Below are 18,282 nucleotides of genomic sequence, written 5' to 3'. Positions count from 1 at the left end.
TAGTGCAGTAGTCCAGACGGGATAGGATGAGAGCTTGAATTAGCAGGGTAGCGGTTTGGATGGAGAGGAAAGAGCGGATCTTGGCAATGTTGCGGAGCTGAGACCGGCAGGTTTTGGTGACGGCTTGGATGTGAGGGGTGAATGAGAGAGCGGAGTCGAGGATGACACCAAGGTTGCGGGCTTGTGAGACGGGAAGGATGGTAGTGCCGTCAACAGAGATGGGAAAGTCAGGGAGAGGACAAGGTTTGGGAGGGAAGACAAGGAGCTCAGTCTTCGACATGTTGAGCTTTAGGTGGCGGGCGGACATCCAGATGGAGATGTCCTGAAGGCAGGAGGAGATGCGAGCCTGGAGGGAGGGGGAGAGAGCAGGGGCAGAGATGTAGATCTGGGTGTCATCAGCGTAGAGGTGATAGTTGAAGCCGTGGGAGCGAATGAGGTCACCAAGGGAGTGAGTGTAGATTGAGAACAGAAGGGGACCAAGCACTGAACCTTGGGGAACTCCCACAGTAAGAGGATGGGAGGGGGAGGAGGAGCCTGCAAAAGAGACTGAGAAAGAACGACCGGAGAGATAAGAGGAGAACCAGGAGAGGACGGAGTCTGTGAAGCCAAGGTCAGATAACGTGTTGAGGAGAAGGGGGTGGTCCACAGTGTCAAAGGCAGCTGAGAGGTCGAGGAGGATTAGGACAGAGTATGAGCCGTTGGATTTGGCAAGCAGGAGGTCATTGGTGACCTTTGAGAGCGCAGTTTCCGTGGAATGAAGGGGACGGAAGCCAGACTGGAGGGGGGTCGAGGAGAGAGTTGTTGTTGAGGAATTCTAGGCAGCGCGTGTAGACAACTCGTTCAAGGAGTTTGGAAAGGAATGGTAGGAGGGATATGGGACGATAACTAGAAGGTGAGGTGGGGTCAAGAGAGGGTTTTTTTAGGATGGCCCAAGCGCTTAGTATAGTGCTCTGCATACAGCGAGCACTCAATAAATACCATTGATTGATTGAGTTAGCGTTGACGAGCTGTTGGATTTCCCCATGAACAATATTTGTAAAATGCAAACTTTGGACCAATGACTTTGATATTGCTAGTGGAGAAAAACAAAGCCCGGAAGGGAACTCGTAGAGGAATCCTTTAATATTTTATTCAGCTTGGTTTGCTACATTAATATTTTTAGCAGGTTGAATGGAGATGATTAGTGTAACAATAGTCCAGTTGGCCTACTGGGCAGTCTTTTTGAAAGAAATCTTCAGTGAGGCTATGGGGGTTACAACATTCCTAGTTAATCACAGCCAAGACAGAAAGAGGTCCTTCAAGAAGCAGTGTGGCATAGTGGAAAGAGCATGGCCCTGGGAGCCAGAAGGTCACGGGTTCTAATCCCGGCTCCGCCACTTGTCTGCTGTGTGACCTTGGACAAGTCACTTTACTTCTCTGTGCTACAGTGACCTCATCTGGAAAATGGGGATTGAGACTGTGAGCCTCACATGGGACGGGGACTGAGTCCAACACGATTTCCTTGTCTCTACCCCAGCGGTTAGTACAGTACCTGGCATCTAGTAAGCACTTAACAAATACCATAATTATTATGATCGTTATTTACCCAGGAAACAAAAGGAAAAAGAGGGAAAGAGATAGAGGGTCTAATTCCAATGTATTTGGAGTTGGGGTGGTAGGTGAATTCTTACAAGCCCCACAATTCAACAGTCAGTAAAGCAAGTTTTTGAGCTAAGCAGCGTGGCCTAGTGGAAAGAGCCCGGGCCTGGGAGCCAAAGGACCTGGGTTCTAATCCCGGCTCTGCCACTTGTGTGCTGAGTGGCCTAAGATGAGTCACACAATTTCTCTGTGGCTCAGTTTCTCCATCTGTAAAATGGGGATTTAATACCTGTTCTCCCTCCTACCTAGACTCTGAGCCCCATGTGGGACAGGAACTGTGTCCAACTAAATAGGCTTTATCTACCCCTGTTAATACTACAGTGCTTGGCATGTAATAACAGCACAAGTACCAAAATTATCATCGCTATTATTCATTCAATCATATTTATTGAGCGCTTACTGTGTGCAGAGCACTGTACTAAGCGCTTCGGAAGTACAAGTTGGCAACATGTAGAGATGGTCCCTACCCAACAACGGGCTCACAGTCTAGAAGGGGGAGCCAGACCACTTTGAGAACTCATCAACTCCTCTAGATTGTAAGCTTGTTGTGTGCAGGGAATGTGTCCTTCCAACTCTGTTATACTGTACTCTCCCAAACGACAAATATAAGCTTAGTGTGTGCAGATCACTGTACTAAGTCCTTGGGAGAGTAGAATACAAGAGACACAAATATAAACATATACATGATGGATATGTATGTAAGTGCTATAGAATTGGGGGCAGAGGGCATGAATAAAGGAAGCAAGTCAGGGTGACTTATAAGGGAGTGGGGGAAGAAGAAAGGAGGGTTTAGTCAGGAAAGATATCTTGGAGGAGATGTGCCTTCGATAAGCTTTGAAGGTGGGAAGAGTACTTTTCTGTCAGATATAAAGACGGAGGGCGTTCCAGGTCAGATTGATCTAAAACTTTGGATTTAGAGACTTAGATCAATCATTCATTTATTCATTCTTTCAATCATATTTAATGAGTGCTTACTATGTGCACTGTACTAAGTGCTTGGGAGAGGATAATATAACAATAAACAGACACATTCCCTAACCCCTTGTAATTCCTGAAACATTCATTTCTTAGCTAAGGGGAATTCACTGAAGGCCTGGCTTTCTCACTTCTAGGCTTCAGAGCAAGGAGAACCGCTTTCTCCGCCCAGGGGAGCGACCCCGAATTCACAGTTATAAAACTTACGACTTGGTCTCATCGGCCTCTTTCTGCATGATTTCGAGAATCAGACGGCAGGCTTCGGAGGACCCCTCGGGGGTGGCGTGGATAGTGATCGGCTTTTCCGCTGCCCCGGCATTCTCCTTTCTGTGAATGTCTACCCTGCTCAGAGAGAACCCACACAAGACACCAAATCACCCAGGACTGCGCTGGTAGACCACAAGAGCATCTTCAAATGACGTCAAGGCAGTACACGTTACATCACTGTCTGTCTTTGTACATGAGAACAAACAGGCAATAGTACTTCTGAATCACGGACGTTCTCAAAAGGATCAGCAGCTAGGTTGGAGTCAGAGAACTTCAGGAACCCGAAAGAAGCTAAAGCCAAATAAAAGGATTAGTTCTCCCTGGGCTCACTTGGAATTCCGGTCAGATACACACTTGCAACGGTGATGGGGAGTGAAAACAGTTCAGATGCTGGGTAAATGACAGCAATAGCACACCAATTTGACAAATCAGTCCCTGTGAGCTTCCCCGGCTAACATCTGGAGAGAAGCAACATGGCTAAATGGATAGACCATGGGCCTGGGACTTAGAAGGTCAAGGGTTCTAATCCCGGCTCTGCCACGTGTCTGCTGTGTGATCGTGGGCAAGTCACTTCACTTCTCTGAGCCTCAGTTACCTCATTTGTAGTACGGGGATTAAGGGTGTGAGCCCTATGTGGTAAATGGACTGTGTCCAACCTGATTACCTTGTATCAACCCCAGTGCTTAGAATAGTGCTTAGCACACAGTAAGCACTTAACAAGTACCATCGTTATTATTATTATCTGGAAGGAAGCAAATGCCAAGTTCAAGTGAAAACAATACTCATAAATTTGGAAGCAATAAATCTTCCTTTCCCAACACGCTCCCCACCACACACAAATATTATTCTAATTATTATTATATTAATAGTACAGTATTAATATTATTCTAATTATTATATTAAAAGTATATTAATATTATTCCAATTATTATATTAATAGCATAATATTAATATTATTCTAATTATTATTATATTAATATTATAATATTAATATTATTCTAATTATTATATTAATGGTATGATAATATTATTCCAATTATTATATTAATAGTATAATATTAATATTATTCTAATTATATTGATATTATAATATTAATATTATTCAATTATCCTACTAATAATGTTATTTGTTAAGCACTTACTATGTGCCAGGCACTGTACTAAGCACTGGGGTGGATACAGGAAAATCGGATTGAACAGAGTCCCTGTCCCATGTGGGGCTCATAGTCTCAATCCACAACTGAGGTCCAGAGAAGTGAAGTGACTTGCCCAAGGTCACACAGCAGACAAGTCAGAGAAGCAGCGTGGCTCAGTGGAAAGAGCACGGGCTCAGTGGAAAGAGCCCGGGCTTGGGAGCCATGGGTTCAAATCCCGGCTCCGCCACATGTCTGCTGTGTGACCTTGGGCAAGTCACTTAACTTCTCTGAGCCTCAGTTCCCTCATCTGTAAAATGGGGATTAAGACTGTGATCCCCCCGTGGGACAACCTGATCACCTTGTATCCCCCCAGCGCTTAGAACAGTGCTTTGCACATAGTAAGTGCTTAACAAATGCCATCATTATGATTATTATTATTATTATTATTAAGTGGTAGAGCCAGGATTAGAACCCATGACCTCCTGACTCCCAGTCCCAGGCTGTATCCACTAGGCCATACTTTCTGGTTTCCTTCTCTTTGCTACTTCCTTCCAACTAGGGCCCACTCTGTCACTCGCTTCCTCCAGAAGAGAAATTGCAAGAGAATTCCGTCATTGGAGACTAAGCAGCGTGGCTCAGTGGAAAGACCCCGGGCTCTGGAGTCAGAGGTCATGGGTTCAAATCCTGGCTCCTCCAATTGTCAGCTGTGTGACTTTGGGTAAGTCACTTCACTTCTCTGGGCCTCAGTTCCCTCATCTGGAAAATGGGGATTAAGACTGTGAGCCCCCCGTGGGACAACCTGATCACCTTGTAACCTCCCAGCGCTTAGAACAGTGCTTTGCACATAGTAAGCACTTAATAAATGCCATTATGGTTATTATTATTATTACTGACCCTCAGTACTAAGGTCCTAACAGAAACCTCTGCCAAAATGCAAATAATTAACAGTATTTAACAGCGGCAGGGAGGATCTTTGGAACAAGCAGCATGGCATAGTGGATAAAAACACAGGGCTGGGAGTCAGAAAGTCATGGGTTCTAATTCCAGCCCAGCCACTTGTCTGCTGTGTGGCCTTGAGCAAGTCACTTCACTTCTCTGTGACTTTGGGCAAGTCGTTTAACTTCTCTGCCTCAGTTCCTTCATCTATAAAATGGGGATGAAGACTGTGAGCCACACACGGGGCAACCTGATTACCTTGTATCTACCCTAGCGCTTAGAACAGTGCTTGGCACATAGTAAGTGCTTAACAAATACCAACATTATTATTATTCTCTGGGCCTCAGTTACCTCATCTGTAAAATGGGGAATGAGACTATGAGTGCCACATGGGACATGGGACTGCGTCCAACCCGATTTACCTGCATCCATCCCAGAGCTTAATACAGTGCCTGGCACATAGTAAGTGCTTAACAAATGTCATCATTGTTATTACTATTACTACTACTACTAATAATTATTATTATTCATTAAGCACTTACTATGTGCAAAGCATGGTTCTAAGTGCTGGGGAGGTTACAAGGTGATCAGGTTGTCCCATGGGGGGCTCACAGTCTTAATTCCCATTTTACAGATGAGGTAACTGAGGCCCAGAGAAGTGAAGTGACTTGCCCAAAGTCACACAGCTGACAAGTGGCGGAGCCGGGATTTGAACCCCTGACCTCTGACTCCCGTGCTCTTTCCATTAAGCCACGCTGAAAAAGGGGGCTTATAATCGGGATGGAATGGAGAAAGAAGTTGATTCATTCAATCGTACTTATTGAGCGCTTACTGTGTGCAGAGCACGGTACTAAGCACTTGGTGACCAAGTTCTTGGCTTCCTGCATACATGGCACGACGTTGTTGTCCGTGCCAACTAGGGTGTGCAGTGGTTGCTCCGAGAGTTGAGAAGACTTCCCAGATTATGGGACGAAGGAGTAAAAAATAGGTGAAGTGGCCAGTGGAATAAATCAATCAAGAGTACTGAGTGAGCATGTACTGTGTGCGCAGCACTGTACTATGTGCTTGGGAGAGTAAAACAGGTTTAGGATACACCATCCCTGTCCACAAGGCCCGTACAATCTTGCCAAGGAAACAGATACTAAAATAAAGGACAAGCAGTTGGAAGCAATAGAAGTGTTCATTCATTCATTCATTCATTCAATCGTATTTATTGAGCGCTTACTGTGTGCAGAGCACTGTACTAAGCGCTTGGGAAGTACAAGTTGGAGACATATAGAGATGGTCCCTACCCAATAGTGGGCTCACAGTCTAGAAGGGGGAGACAGATGACAAAACAAAACATATTAACAAAATAAAATAAATAGAATAGTAAATATGTAGAAGTAAAATAAATAGAGTAATAAATATGTACAAATATATATATATATATATATACAGGGGCTGTGGGGAGGGGAAGGAGGTAAGGCGGGGGGAGGGGAAGGGAATCTCCCCTTTGTTCATTTAATTGTATTTATTGAGGGCTTACTGTGTGCAAAGCACTGTACTACGCGCTTTTCTCCCTCATCTGCTCCAGATCAAGGGCCCAAGTCGTGGGGTATGTAAAGGTTGGGACTCCACAGCCCTTATGTTCTTATCTGTAATTTATTTTTATTTATGCCTGTCTCTCCCTCTAATAATAATAATTGTGGTATTTGTTAAGCATTTACTAGGCGCCAGGCGCCGTAATAAGCACTGGGGTAGACACAAGCAAATCAGGTTGGACACAGTCCCTGTCCCATCTCGGGCTCACAGTCTCAATGGCCATTTTACAGATGAGGTAACTGAGGCCTGGAGAAGTGAAGTGACTTGCCCAAGGTCACCCAGCAGACAAATGGCAGACCTCTGTCCACGGCACCATGCTTGCTGTGGGCAGGGACTGTGTCTGCTTATTGTTATAGTGTACTCTCCCAAGAGCTTAGTTCAGTGCTCTGCACACTGAGAGTGCTTGATGAATAAATAAATAAAATAATGATGGCATTTGTTAAGCACTTACTATGTGCAAAGCACTGCTCTAAGCGCCGGGGGGGATACAATGTGATCAAGTTGTCCCACGGGGGGCTCACAGTCTTAATCCCCATTTTTACAGATGAGGGAACTGGGGCTCAGAGAAGTTAAGTGACTGGCCCAAGGTCACACAGCAGACTTGTGGTGGAGTTGGGATCCGAACCCACGACCTCTGACTCCAAAGCCCGGGCTCTTTCCACTGAGCCACGCTGCTTCTCTATGATAAATATGATTGATTGAATGTATGAATGATTCCAGAAGAGCTTTAAAGATAGGGAGAGCATTGGTCTGCTGTGTGAAGGGGAGGGAGTTCCAAAAGGTAGGAGAGTGTAAACAGGAAGTTTAGACTGTGAGCCCATTGTTGGGTAGGGACCACCTCTATATATTGCCGACTTGTACTTCCCATGCGCTTAGTACAGTGCTCTGCACACAGTAAGCGCTCAATAAATACAATTGAATGAATGAATAATAATAATAATAATGATGGTATTTGTTAAGTGCTTACTATGTACAAAGCACTAGTCTAAGCGCTGGGGAGGTTACAAGGTGATCAGGTTATCCCACGGGGGGCTCACAGTTTTAATCCCCATTTTACAGATGAGGGAACCGAGGTACAGAGAAGTGAAGCGACTTGCCCAAAGTCACACAGCTGACAGTTGGTGGAGCCGGGATTTGAACCCATGACCTCTGACTCCAAAGCCCGGGCTCTTCCCACTGAGCCACGGGAGGGAGGAGAGCGAGGGACAACAAGTAGGTTGGCTTGAGAAGGAACTATAGGGACGGGCTGGGGTGGAGTGGGAGGAGAGTGAGGATAAGTTGAGGGAAAGGGAGATACAGGGAAGAGCGGTTGGGCAGGATGATTCTGGGAAAAGGGGTCTCCTCATCCTCCGGGATCCCCAGCTCCTTCCCTGGATTTCTCACACGGACCTGGGCAATGTTCTGTCGATCACTGGTGGAGGAAGAGGAAAGGAGGCAAAAATTTGTTGCCAGACCTGCTAATATTTGTCATCACACCTTCTCATCATCATCATCATCATCATCAATCGTATTTATTGAGCGCTTACTGTGTGCAGAGCACTGTACTAAGCGCTTGGGAAGTACAAGTTGGTAACATATAGAGACAGTCCCTACCCAGCAGTGGGCTCACCGTCTAAAAGGGGGAGACAGAGAACAAAACCAAACATACTAACAAAATAAAATAAATAGAATAGATATGTACAAGTAAAATAAATAAGTAAATAAATAGAGTAATAAATATGTACAAACATATATACATATATACAGGTGCTGGGGGGAAGCGAAGGAGGTAAGATGGGGGGATGGAGGGGGGGACGAGGGGGAGAGGAAGGAAGGGGCTCAGTCTGGGGCTGAGTTTTGGTTTTGCTGTGCCGGGCTGGGGATGCCAAATCTTGTACTATATATTTCCCCCTCCATAAAATGAACATCTGGAGATGATAGGATGATTCCTAACAGGTGAGTCAACTGCTCCTTGCAGGGGTCAATTAGGCATTTTAGAGACGCAGCGTGGCTCAGTGGAAAGAACACAGGCTTGAGAGTCAGGGGTTGTGGGTTCTAATCCCGGCTCCGCCAACTGTCAGCCGTGTGACTTTGGGCAAGTCACTTAACTTCTCTGGGCCTCAGTTACCTCATCTGTAAAATGGGCATTAAGACTGTGAGCCCCACTAGGGACAACCTGATCACCTTCTATTCTCCGCAGCGCTTAGAACAGTACTTTGCACATAGAAAGCGCTTAACAAATGTCATTATTATTATTATTTTGCGGGAAGCAGAATTAACTTGTTCTGACTAGTAGAGAGCCTTTTAGTGAGCTACCAGACTCAGAAAATGGTATCCTTAGTACCACCTTGCAGTTAAATACTAAAATTTGCCCATCTACAACTAGCTCGACATCTGCCCGGAATAGGCCTTCCAAATGGACAGTAAATGGTTTAAAGAAGAATTCAAAATTGCTCATTTCTGGGCCACCATGAATCGTTACCCATCCTTGGTGAATGTGCCTCGGGGACCAGAAAGAATGAATGCACCCAAAGAGGCCTATTCACCCTGAGGTTTAGTTTACTCCCCTGGCAGAATCGGAACCGGGACTTCAGAAGGGGAGGGAAAGGCTGAGAGAAGGAAATCTTGGGCCTCTGAAAAATCCAGCTTTACTCTCCACACTGGGTCCTTGGCATTTTTAGACTTGGACACAAAAGCACACAATGACATCTATACCTGTCCGTTGGAGCTTTACCATCAAGCTAGAAAACGAACAGTGAAAACGTACGGCTGGTCAACTACGACAAATCCCAGAGTTAGAACGTTAGCCCCCGCAAGCCCCAAAATAATAATTACAAACTCCAGCGTGCCGAACGGGAAAATCATTTCTTTCAAACAACAACAAAAACTATGACAACATTCCAAGCGATCGCTGCCCCCACCCCACCAATGAAAGTTGGAAAGCCCACTGTTGGGTAGAGACTGTCTCTATATGTTGCCAACTTGTAATTCCCAAGCGCTTAGAACAGTGCTCTGCACACAGTAAGCGCTCAATAAATACGATTGGTTGATTAATTGATTGAAACTGCTTCACTAAAGGGTTAGAAAAAGCCGACGCAGGCAACCCCCAAGACGCGAAAGCCGAGGGGCAAACTAAACGAGGTACTTACTTGGATTGGGTTTGCTTAGTAAGGTTCTTTATGGTCAAACCTTCCTTTCCTATGATCGCTCCAACAAACTGGGTGGGGACCAGGATCCGAAGCGGAAAATCGAGCGGTTTGGACTGCGTGGAACTTCCCGGAGACTGGCCTTGCTCCCTCGAATGTGCCCCGCGACGAGCTCGCTGAGGGGGCTGAGGGGAGCTCGCCTCTTCGTCCGGGATGTAGGAGATCTTGAAGGAATAGTTCTCAAACTGGTGACCGCTCAGCTTCTCGATGGCTCTGAAATGGAGGCGGGAGGTGTCAGAGGAGTCGGGAGGACGTGGGTTCTAATCCCGGCCCGGCCACTCGTCTTGTGCTCAGGTCTACCGGTTTACTCACAGAGCAATCGTGGCCTAGTGGAAAGAGCACGGGCTGGGAGTCGGAGGACCTGGGTTCTTATTCAGGGTCTGCCACTTGCCTGCTGTATAACCATGGACAAGTCACTTCACTTCACAGTGCTCTGCACATAGTAAGCGCTCAATAAATACGATTGATTGATTCTCAGTGCCTCAGCGGTCAAAGGGGGATTCGATACCTGTTCTCCCTCCTCCCCTCCTACTTAAGACCGTGATTCACATATGGGACATGGAATGTGTCGGACCTCATTAGCTTGTATCTACTCCAGTGCTTACTACGGTGTTCGAAACATGGTAAGTGTCTAATGCCGTTATTACTAGAGAAGCAGCCAGGCTCAATGGAAAGAGCCCGGCCTTGGGAGTCAGAAGTCATGGGTTCTAATCCCGGCTCCACCACAGGTCAGCTGTGCGACTTTGGGCAAGTCACTTCTTTTCTCTGGGCCTCAGTTACCTCATTTGTAAAATGGGGATTAAGACTGGGAGCCCCATGTGGGACAACCTGATTACCTTTTATCCCCCAGTGCTTAGAGCAGTGCTTGGCACATAGTAAGCGCTTAACAAATGCTCATTTTTTTTACAATTTACTTATAATGATGCTTACTATATGTTTAGAGCAACAGTAGATCTATGATAGTCATGTCTGCCCTGTATGGGGCTCACAATCTGAGATAGATGGATGAATAGACAGACAAACAGATGGGGAGGGGGATGGGAGGAGAAGGGGAGAGAGGGAGAGGGAGACAGAGAGGGAGAGGAAAAGAGAGAGGAAGAGAGAAAGAGAGAGAAAGAGAGAGAGAGAGAGAGAGAGAGAGAGAGAGAGAGAGCACGCTTGTATCATCGCTATCTTATAGGAGACGGAACTGAGGCACAGAGAGGTTCAGCAACTTTCCCAAGATCCCCTAACAGGTCAGTGGCAGAGTAGGTAGTAGAACGTAGGTCTCCTGATTTCCTAAACATGTGTTCTTTCCATTAGGCTACTCAAAGGTTTACAGGTACCCATAGTTTTTTTTTTATATTTTTAAGAGATGCCAGTTCAGGCCTTACTCTAGTGCCCAATTCCCTAAAAGCTCACGCTAAATGATAGACTGCTTTTTCAGTTTCTCATTAATAATGCATCTTATCCTGGATGCCAAAGAGAAGGGGAAAAAGAAGAGAGCTGTGGATTGATGTGTAATCTGTAGTGAATTAGTGGAAACTGCTGTGCTTCTAGGAAATGTCAAAGTCCAATTTGTTCTGTTTTACAAAATCTATTTTTGTAATCAGAAAATAAAGAGCAGATTGAAAAGAGATACTTAAAGTACCGCATGTAGTCCTGTCTTGTCTTATGCCGTTGAGTCGTTTCTGACCCATAGTGATACTCCGGACACATCTCTCCCAGAACGCCCCACTCGCCATCTGCAATCGTTCTGGTAGTGGATCCATAGAGTTTTCTTGGTCAAAATACAGAAGTGGTTGACCGTTTTCGCCTTCCGCGCAGTCAACTCGAGTCTCCGCCCTTGCCTCTCTCCCGTGCCGCTGCTGCCCAGCATGGGGGAGTTTTGACTTGTAGCAGATTGCCTTCCACTGGCTAGCCACTGGCCAAGCTAGGAGTGGAATGGGTAGCCCTCTGCTTGACTCCCAAAGCCAAGACTGGTAGAGGACTGGAAACTCTCCAGGTGTGACACTGAGAGGAGTACTGCATGTAGAACCTCAAGTAAATTGAGGGAGGGGGGAGACTTGTTTTAAGGTGTGATAGACCACACAGGCAACGAGATGTTACCCCAACACACAGACGTGACTCACCGCCTGCTTGTGAGAAGAGGGGGGTGGGAGGGATGAGGGGACAGGGAAGTGTGAGAGGCGAACTAGACAGAAACTAGAGTTGCATTTCAAGGCTGCGGTGGCAAACTGAGGGCGGCAAAGATGAGCCTAGGGATGAGTTGGGGTTTGGACAATGAAACAGCACCAACCACTCACTTCTTTCCTGCCTTTTCCTCCTTCACCTCCTCTACAACAGAGCGGAGAGACTTTTGTAGTTAGGTCAAAGCACTGGTGACATCTGTCCTCCTTCAAATACTATATTTACTCAACTCCACTATGATCGGCATCATCATCAAAAATGGTATTTGTTGAGCGCTTACTATGTTCAGAGCTCTGTACTAAGTGCTTGGGAGAGTGATAATAATAATAATAATGGTATTTGTTAAGTGCTTACTATGGGCTAAGCACTGTTCAAGCCCTGGGATAGATACAAAGCTTATCAGGTTGTCCCACTTCACAATCTTAATCTATTACTTAATCTTACTCTATTTATTTGTTTATTATTACTCTATTTATTTATTTGTTTTACTTGTACATATCTATTCTATTTATTTTATTTTGTTAGTATGTTAGGTTTTGTTATCTGTCTCCCCCTTTTAGACTGTGAGCCCACTGTTGGGTAGGGACTGTATATGTTGCCAACTTGTACTTCCCAAGCTCTTAGTACAGTGCTCTGCATACAGTAAGTGCTCAATAAATACGATTGATTGATTGATTAATCCCCATTTTACAGATGAGGTAACTGAGGCACAGAGAAATGAAGTGACTTGCCCAAAGTCACACAGCTGACAAGTGGCGGAGTCGGGATTAGAACCCACAAACTCTGACTCCCAAGCCCTTGCTTTCCACTAAGCCACGCTGCTTCTCTACAACAGAGTTGGTAGACATGTTCTTAGCCCACAACGGACTAACAGTCAAAAGGAGGAAACGGACATGAATATAAAGAAATAATGTATAACATATAATTTGTATATATGTATATAAATAAGGACTGTGGGTTTGAGGGTGGGGCAAATATCAAATGTTCACAGGTCACAGGTCCAAGTGCATAGATGACGCACAAGGGAGCTGGGGAAAAGAGGACTTAAATGAGGAAGGCCTCTTGGAGGAGATGCGACCTTAATAAGGCTTAGAAGGTAGGGAGAGTGCTGGTCTGGCATATATGGAGGGGGAGAATGTTCCAAGTTAGAGGGAACTCCATAACTGCACCTCAGAGTTTAGAGGAGGAGTTATTTTTTGGTTCACGCAACTGAAAACAGTGATAGCGGCATATGTCAGTTGTGTTTCTCGGGGGATGTGAGGAAGAAGAAGAGGAGGACGAGGCAGAAGAAGAAAAGGAAAAGGGTAAGAATGGGGTAAGGCAGCAGAGACGGACGTTTCCCAGAAAATGGGGAGTTTCTTCATGGAGACAGGCATAATTCCGGGGAAGGAAGAGGACAAACGGAGGCGGGAGTTTTGCTGAGTGTCTATTGAATGGAGTCCTTGGGATAAGGCAACAGAAACAGGAGATGCAGTCTCAAGTGCCCTCTTACCTTTCTCCTTCCTCTCCTTCTCCCCTTTTTCTTCTCCCATTTTTGACCCGCATAATTGCCCCATGCATGTTTCAGTGTCATGAAAGTTGTGCAGAAAAAATAGGGTGAGTAAATGCAAATAAGTACGGCACCAACGAGTGGTAGATAGCATAGTTATCTTCACAAACAACAGCAAACCAAGCTTGCTCTGTGATAAAAACCAATAAATCTCAGCCAGTGAGCTGAGAAATCAGCCGAGGTGAATGGTCCGGGGGATCGGTGGACTTGTTCACATTTTGTGTCTACCAGATAAACGCTTAATCCTGTGAACTTCAACAACCAAACTAAAATAAAGGCACTTACACTTTTGCCTCTTCTTTTGTTGCATATGTTACGTTGACAACTGCAGTTTCGGTATCCGTATTGACTAGGGAAAGAAAATGACAGGAAACATTATTTTTCAGACAAGAGAGAGGATGAGTCACTGACCACCTCTAGTTACACGGAATCTGTAAGTACGAATGCTCTGACCAGATCTGTGAGTTATAATGATTGTCTAAGAGGAAGTTGATAACTCTGGCTAGCTCAGTTCAGTGAGATAGCACTTTTAAAAACTAAATATGGGCTCATAATTTTTAGGCTTGCTCACAATCGCTTCCTTTCTCTTCTCCATAAATTAGAAACAACTTAGAATTACCTACCAACTAAAGCAAGAAAGAAGGCCTGCCATTCTATTAGAAAATCTAGATTAAACTTCTCCAGGATATTTTGGTTGAAACTTCCAAGAATCTTTACCTAGCTAATCTTTACCTCTTAAGATGGAGAGGGATTTTGACAATTGTATACAGAAAGCAAGACACTCTGCTCATAACTATCTTAAGACAATAAGCAACAATGTAATAATCACTTATCATTATACATTAAAGTCACATATTCCCAACCTAATCTTATTCTACAACAAAATATTGAGAGGAAGAACATAATCTACAAGGCATTTGGTTCCTTGTCCTTAGAAAGGATGTCACAAGGGATTTCACCTCTCCATCTCCTTTTACACCCATAGAAAGCTGGTTTCCACGCTTATTCTGACATTAGCGCTCAATAAATACGATTGATTGATTGATTGATTGATTGATTTAACCTCTGGAAGCTTATTCTGGAGAACCCAACTATTACTCTGCATCGCCCATTCTATCCTGAATTCCTTGCATCCCAGAAACTCCCTCTGCTCTTCGAAGATGTATGTCTGTGGATACCAGGAAATTCTTTTCCTTCTAGATGATCTTAATGCAGTTTTAGTCATTTGTATTTTGAACCCACAGCCCTGAATAATAATTGTGGCATTTGTTAAATGCTTACTACGTGCCAGACACTATTCTAAATTCTGGGGTGGATACAAGAAAATGGGGTTGGAAACATTCCCTTTCCCACATGGGGCTCACAGTCCTAATCCCCGTTTTACAGACGAGGTCACTGAGGCCCAGACGAGTGAAGAGACTTGCCCGATGTTACAGAGAGGACAAGTGGCAGACCTGGGTTTAGAACCCAGGAACTTCGGACGCCCAGGCCCGTGATCTACCCACTAAGCCACGTTGCTTCTCTAAGGATGCCACAAGTTTCACCTTGAAATCTCTCCCTCTGGACTATAAGCTCGTTGTGTGCAGGGAATGTATCTGTTATGCTGTTGTGTCGTACTCTCCCAAGCTCTCAGTACAGTGCTCAGCACACAGAAAGGGCTCAACAAATACGATTGACGGATCGACTGAGCCCCTTGGCCCCCACAGAGTGGAAACGGAGACCATCAGATCTGAGAACCGTGAAAGGCCAACAAAGCCAGCAGGGGCCTTTCCCATCAGGGTGCTAACAATACAGGGGAAATTCATGTGTGTGGCCTGAGGATTTGCTGTCATCTCTAATAATAATAACAGTGGTATTTGTTAAGCGCTTACTATGTGCCCGGATTATCTTTGTCCAGAAACGCTCTGGGCATATTACTCCCCTCCTCAAAAACCTCCAATGGCTACCAATCAATCTGCGCATCAGGCAGAAACTCCTCACCCTGGGCTTCAAGGCTGTCCATCACCTCGCCCCCTCCTACCTCACCTCCCTTCTCTCCTTCTACTGCCCAGCCCGCACCCTCCGCTCCTCCGCTGCTAATCTCCTCACCGTACCTCGTTCTCGCCTGTCCCGCCATCGACCCCTGGCCCACGTCATCCCCCGGGCCTGGAATGCCCTCCCTCTGCCCATCCGCCAAGCTAGCTCTCTTCCTCCCTTCAAGGCCCTGCTGAGGGCTCACCTCCTCCAGGAGGCCTTCCCAGACTGAGCCCCTTCCTTCCTCTCCCCCTCGCCCCCCTCTCCATCCCCCCATCTTACCTCCTTCCCTTCCCCACAGCACCTGTATATATGTATATATGGTTGTACATATTTATTACTCTATTTATTTATTTATTTTACTTGTACATATCTATCCTATTTATTTTATTTTGTTTGTATGTTTGGTTTTGTTCTCTGTCTCCCCCTTTTAGACTGTGAGCCCACTGTTGGGTAGGGACTGTCTCTATATGTTGCCAATTTGTACTTCCCAAGCGCATAGTACAGTGCTCTGCACATAGTAAGCGCTCAATAAATACGATTGATGATGATGATGATGATGATGTGCCAAGCACTCATCCATTCAATTGTATTTATTGAGTGCTTACTGTGTGCAGAGCACTGTACTAAGCGCTTGAGAAGTACAAGTTGGCAACATATAGAGACGGTCCCTACCCAACAGCGGGCTCACAGTCTAGAAGCACAGTCTTAGAAGCACTGTTCTAAGCGCTGGGGAGGTTACAAGGTGATCAGGTTGTCCCACGTGGGGCTCACAGTCTTAATCCCCATTTTACAGATGAGGTAACTGAGGCCCAGCGAAGTGAAGTGACTTGCCCAAGGGCACACAGCTGACAAGTGGCGGAGCTGGGATTAGAACCCACGACCTCTGTCTCCCAAGCCCAGGCTCTTTCCACTAAGCCACGCTGCTTCTCTAATGTTCCAGCACATGCCTACTGTCGCCATGACTGTGTGAAGCACTTAATTTCCACAGTGAGCCCATTGTTGGGTTGGGATTGTCTCTCTCTGTTACCGAATTGTACTTTCCAAACACTTAGTACAGTGCTCTGCACACATTAAGCGCTCAATAAATACGACTGAAAGAATTAATAAATGATGCGTATATATCTATAATTCTATTTTTCTATTTAGATGGTATTGACACTTGTCTACTTGTTTTGTTTTGTTGTCTCCCCCTTCTAGACTGTGAGCCCATTGTTGGGTAGGGACCGTCTCTATATGTTGCTGACTTGTACTTCCCAAGCGCTTAGTACAGTGCTCTGCACACAGTAAACTAATCCCCTCACCGTACCTCGTTCTCGCTGTCCCGCCATCAACCCCCCGCCCACGTCCTCCCCCGGGCCTGGAACGCCCTCCCTCTGCCCATCCGCCAAGCTAGCTCTCTTCCTCCCTTCAAGGCCCTGCTGAGAGCTCACCTCCTCCAGGAGGCCTTCCCAGACTGAGCCCCTTCCTTCCTCTCCCGCTCGTCCCCTTCTCCATCCCCCATCTTACCTCCTTCCCTTCCCACAGCACCTGTATATATGTATATATGTTTGTACATATGTATTACTCTATTTATTTATTTTACTTGTACATATCTGTTCTATTTATTTTATTTTGTTAGTATGTTTGGTTTTGTTCTCTGTCTCCCCCTTTTAGACTGTGAGCCCAATGTTGGGTAGGGACTGTCTCTATATGTTGCAAATTTGTACTTCCCAAGCGCTTAATACAGTGCTCTGCACATAGTAAGTGCTCAATAAATACGATTGATGATGATGATGATGATGAGTAAGCGCTCAATAAATATGATTGATGATGATGATGATAAATACGACTGACTGACTGACTGAATGAATATCTCTGGGCCTCGGTTACCGTCATCTGTAAAACAGAGATTAAGAGTGTGGGTCCCATGTGGGACATAGACGGTGTCCAACCTGATTAACGCCCCAGATCTTAGAACAGTCCTTGGCACGTAGTAAGCACTTAACGAGTACCACGATCATTATTATTAAAAAACCGCTCAATTTTCCGCTTCGGATCCTGGTCCCCACCCAGTTTGTTGGAGCGATCATAGGAAAGGAAGGTTTGACCATAAAGAACCTTGCTAAGCAAACCCAATCCAAGTAAGTACCTCATTTATCATTATTATTAACTCTTTTATAAAGTCTTCCACCACCATCACCAAAAAGGGTTTTATTGCACTGCCACCTGGGCATCAGTGGTGTTATACCAATGCAATTAAATACACAAAAGTCCCTGCCCTCCAGGAACGTACAAATGCAACACTGACTGACCTGAGGAAGACAAACATATAATAATAATGGTATTTGTTAAACGTTTACTACGTGCCAAGCACTGTTCTAAGTGCTGGGGTAAATACAAGGTAAATAAAGGCAAGCAGACAATTAAACAGTCAACAAACTCCCTTGGTAAGTCAATCCCAATGCAAAGTAAACACACAGTAATAATAATAATAATGATAGCATTTATTAAGCGCTTACTATGTGCAAAGCACTGTTCTAAGCGCTGGGGGGTTACAAGGTGATCAGGTTGTCCCACGGGGGGCTCACAGTCTTCATCCCTATTTTACAGATGAGGGAAATGAGGCCCAGAGAAGTGAAGTGACTTGCCCAAAGTCACACAGCTGACAGTTGGTGGAGCCGGGATTTGAACCCATGACCTCTGACTCCAAAGCCCGGGCTCTTTCCACTGAGCCACGCTGCTTCTCTAAGGGATATGAGAAGGGAAACCAAGATGTGGGATGCTACAGCAGTTACCTTTCATTTTAAACCAAATGAAGAGGACTCTTTTTTAAATAATGTTGTTTTGT

At 45.4% G+C, this 18,282-nt stretch overlaps 1 protein-coding gene across 2 annotated transcripts in view; it reads right to left on the bottom strand.

The window, feature by feature from the left end:
- IGF2BP2 (insulin like growth factor 2 mRNA binding protein 2) overlaps positions 1–18,282 on the bottom strand; it is a 324,744-nt gene that overhangs the window by 62,569 nt on the left and 243,893 nt on the right. For both annotated transcript variants that reach the window (XM_038762344.1, XM_038762421.1), the window contains exons 5-7: positions 13,725–13,788; positions 9,665–9,934; positions 2,821–2,955 (exon numbers count right to left, since the gene is read on the bottom strand). In XM_038762344.1, coding sequence (XP_038618272.1) covers positions 2,821–2,955; positions 9,665–9,934; positions 13,725–13,788 — 469 coding nt within the window. The remainder of the gene's footprint in view (positions 1–2,820; positions 2,956–9,664; positions 9,935–13,724; positions 13,789–18,282) is intronic.

The sequence above is a fragment of the Tachyglossus aculeatus genome, chromosome 1 (genome assembly GCF_015852505.1).
Source record: "Tachyglossus aculeatus isolate mTacAcu1 chromosome 1, mTacAcu1.pri, whole genome shotgun sequence".
NCBI lineage: Eukaryota > Metazoa > Chordata > Mammalia > Monotremata > Tachyglossidae > Tachyglossus > Tachyglossus aculeatus.
This window is presented reverse-complemented; position numbering and strand designations above follow the sequence as displayed.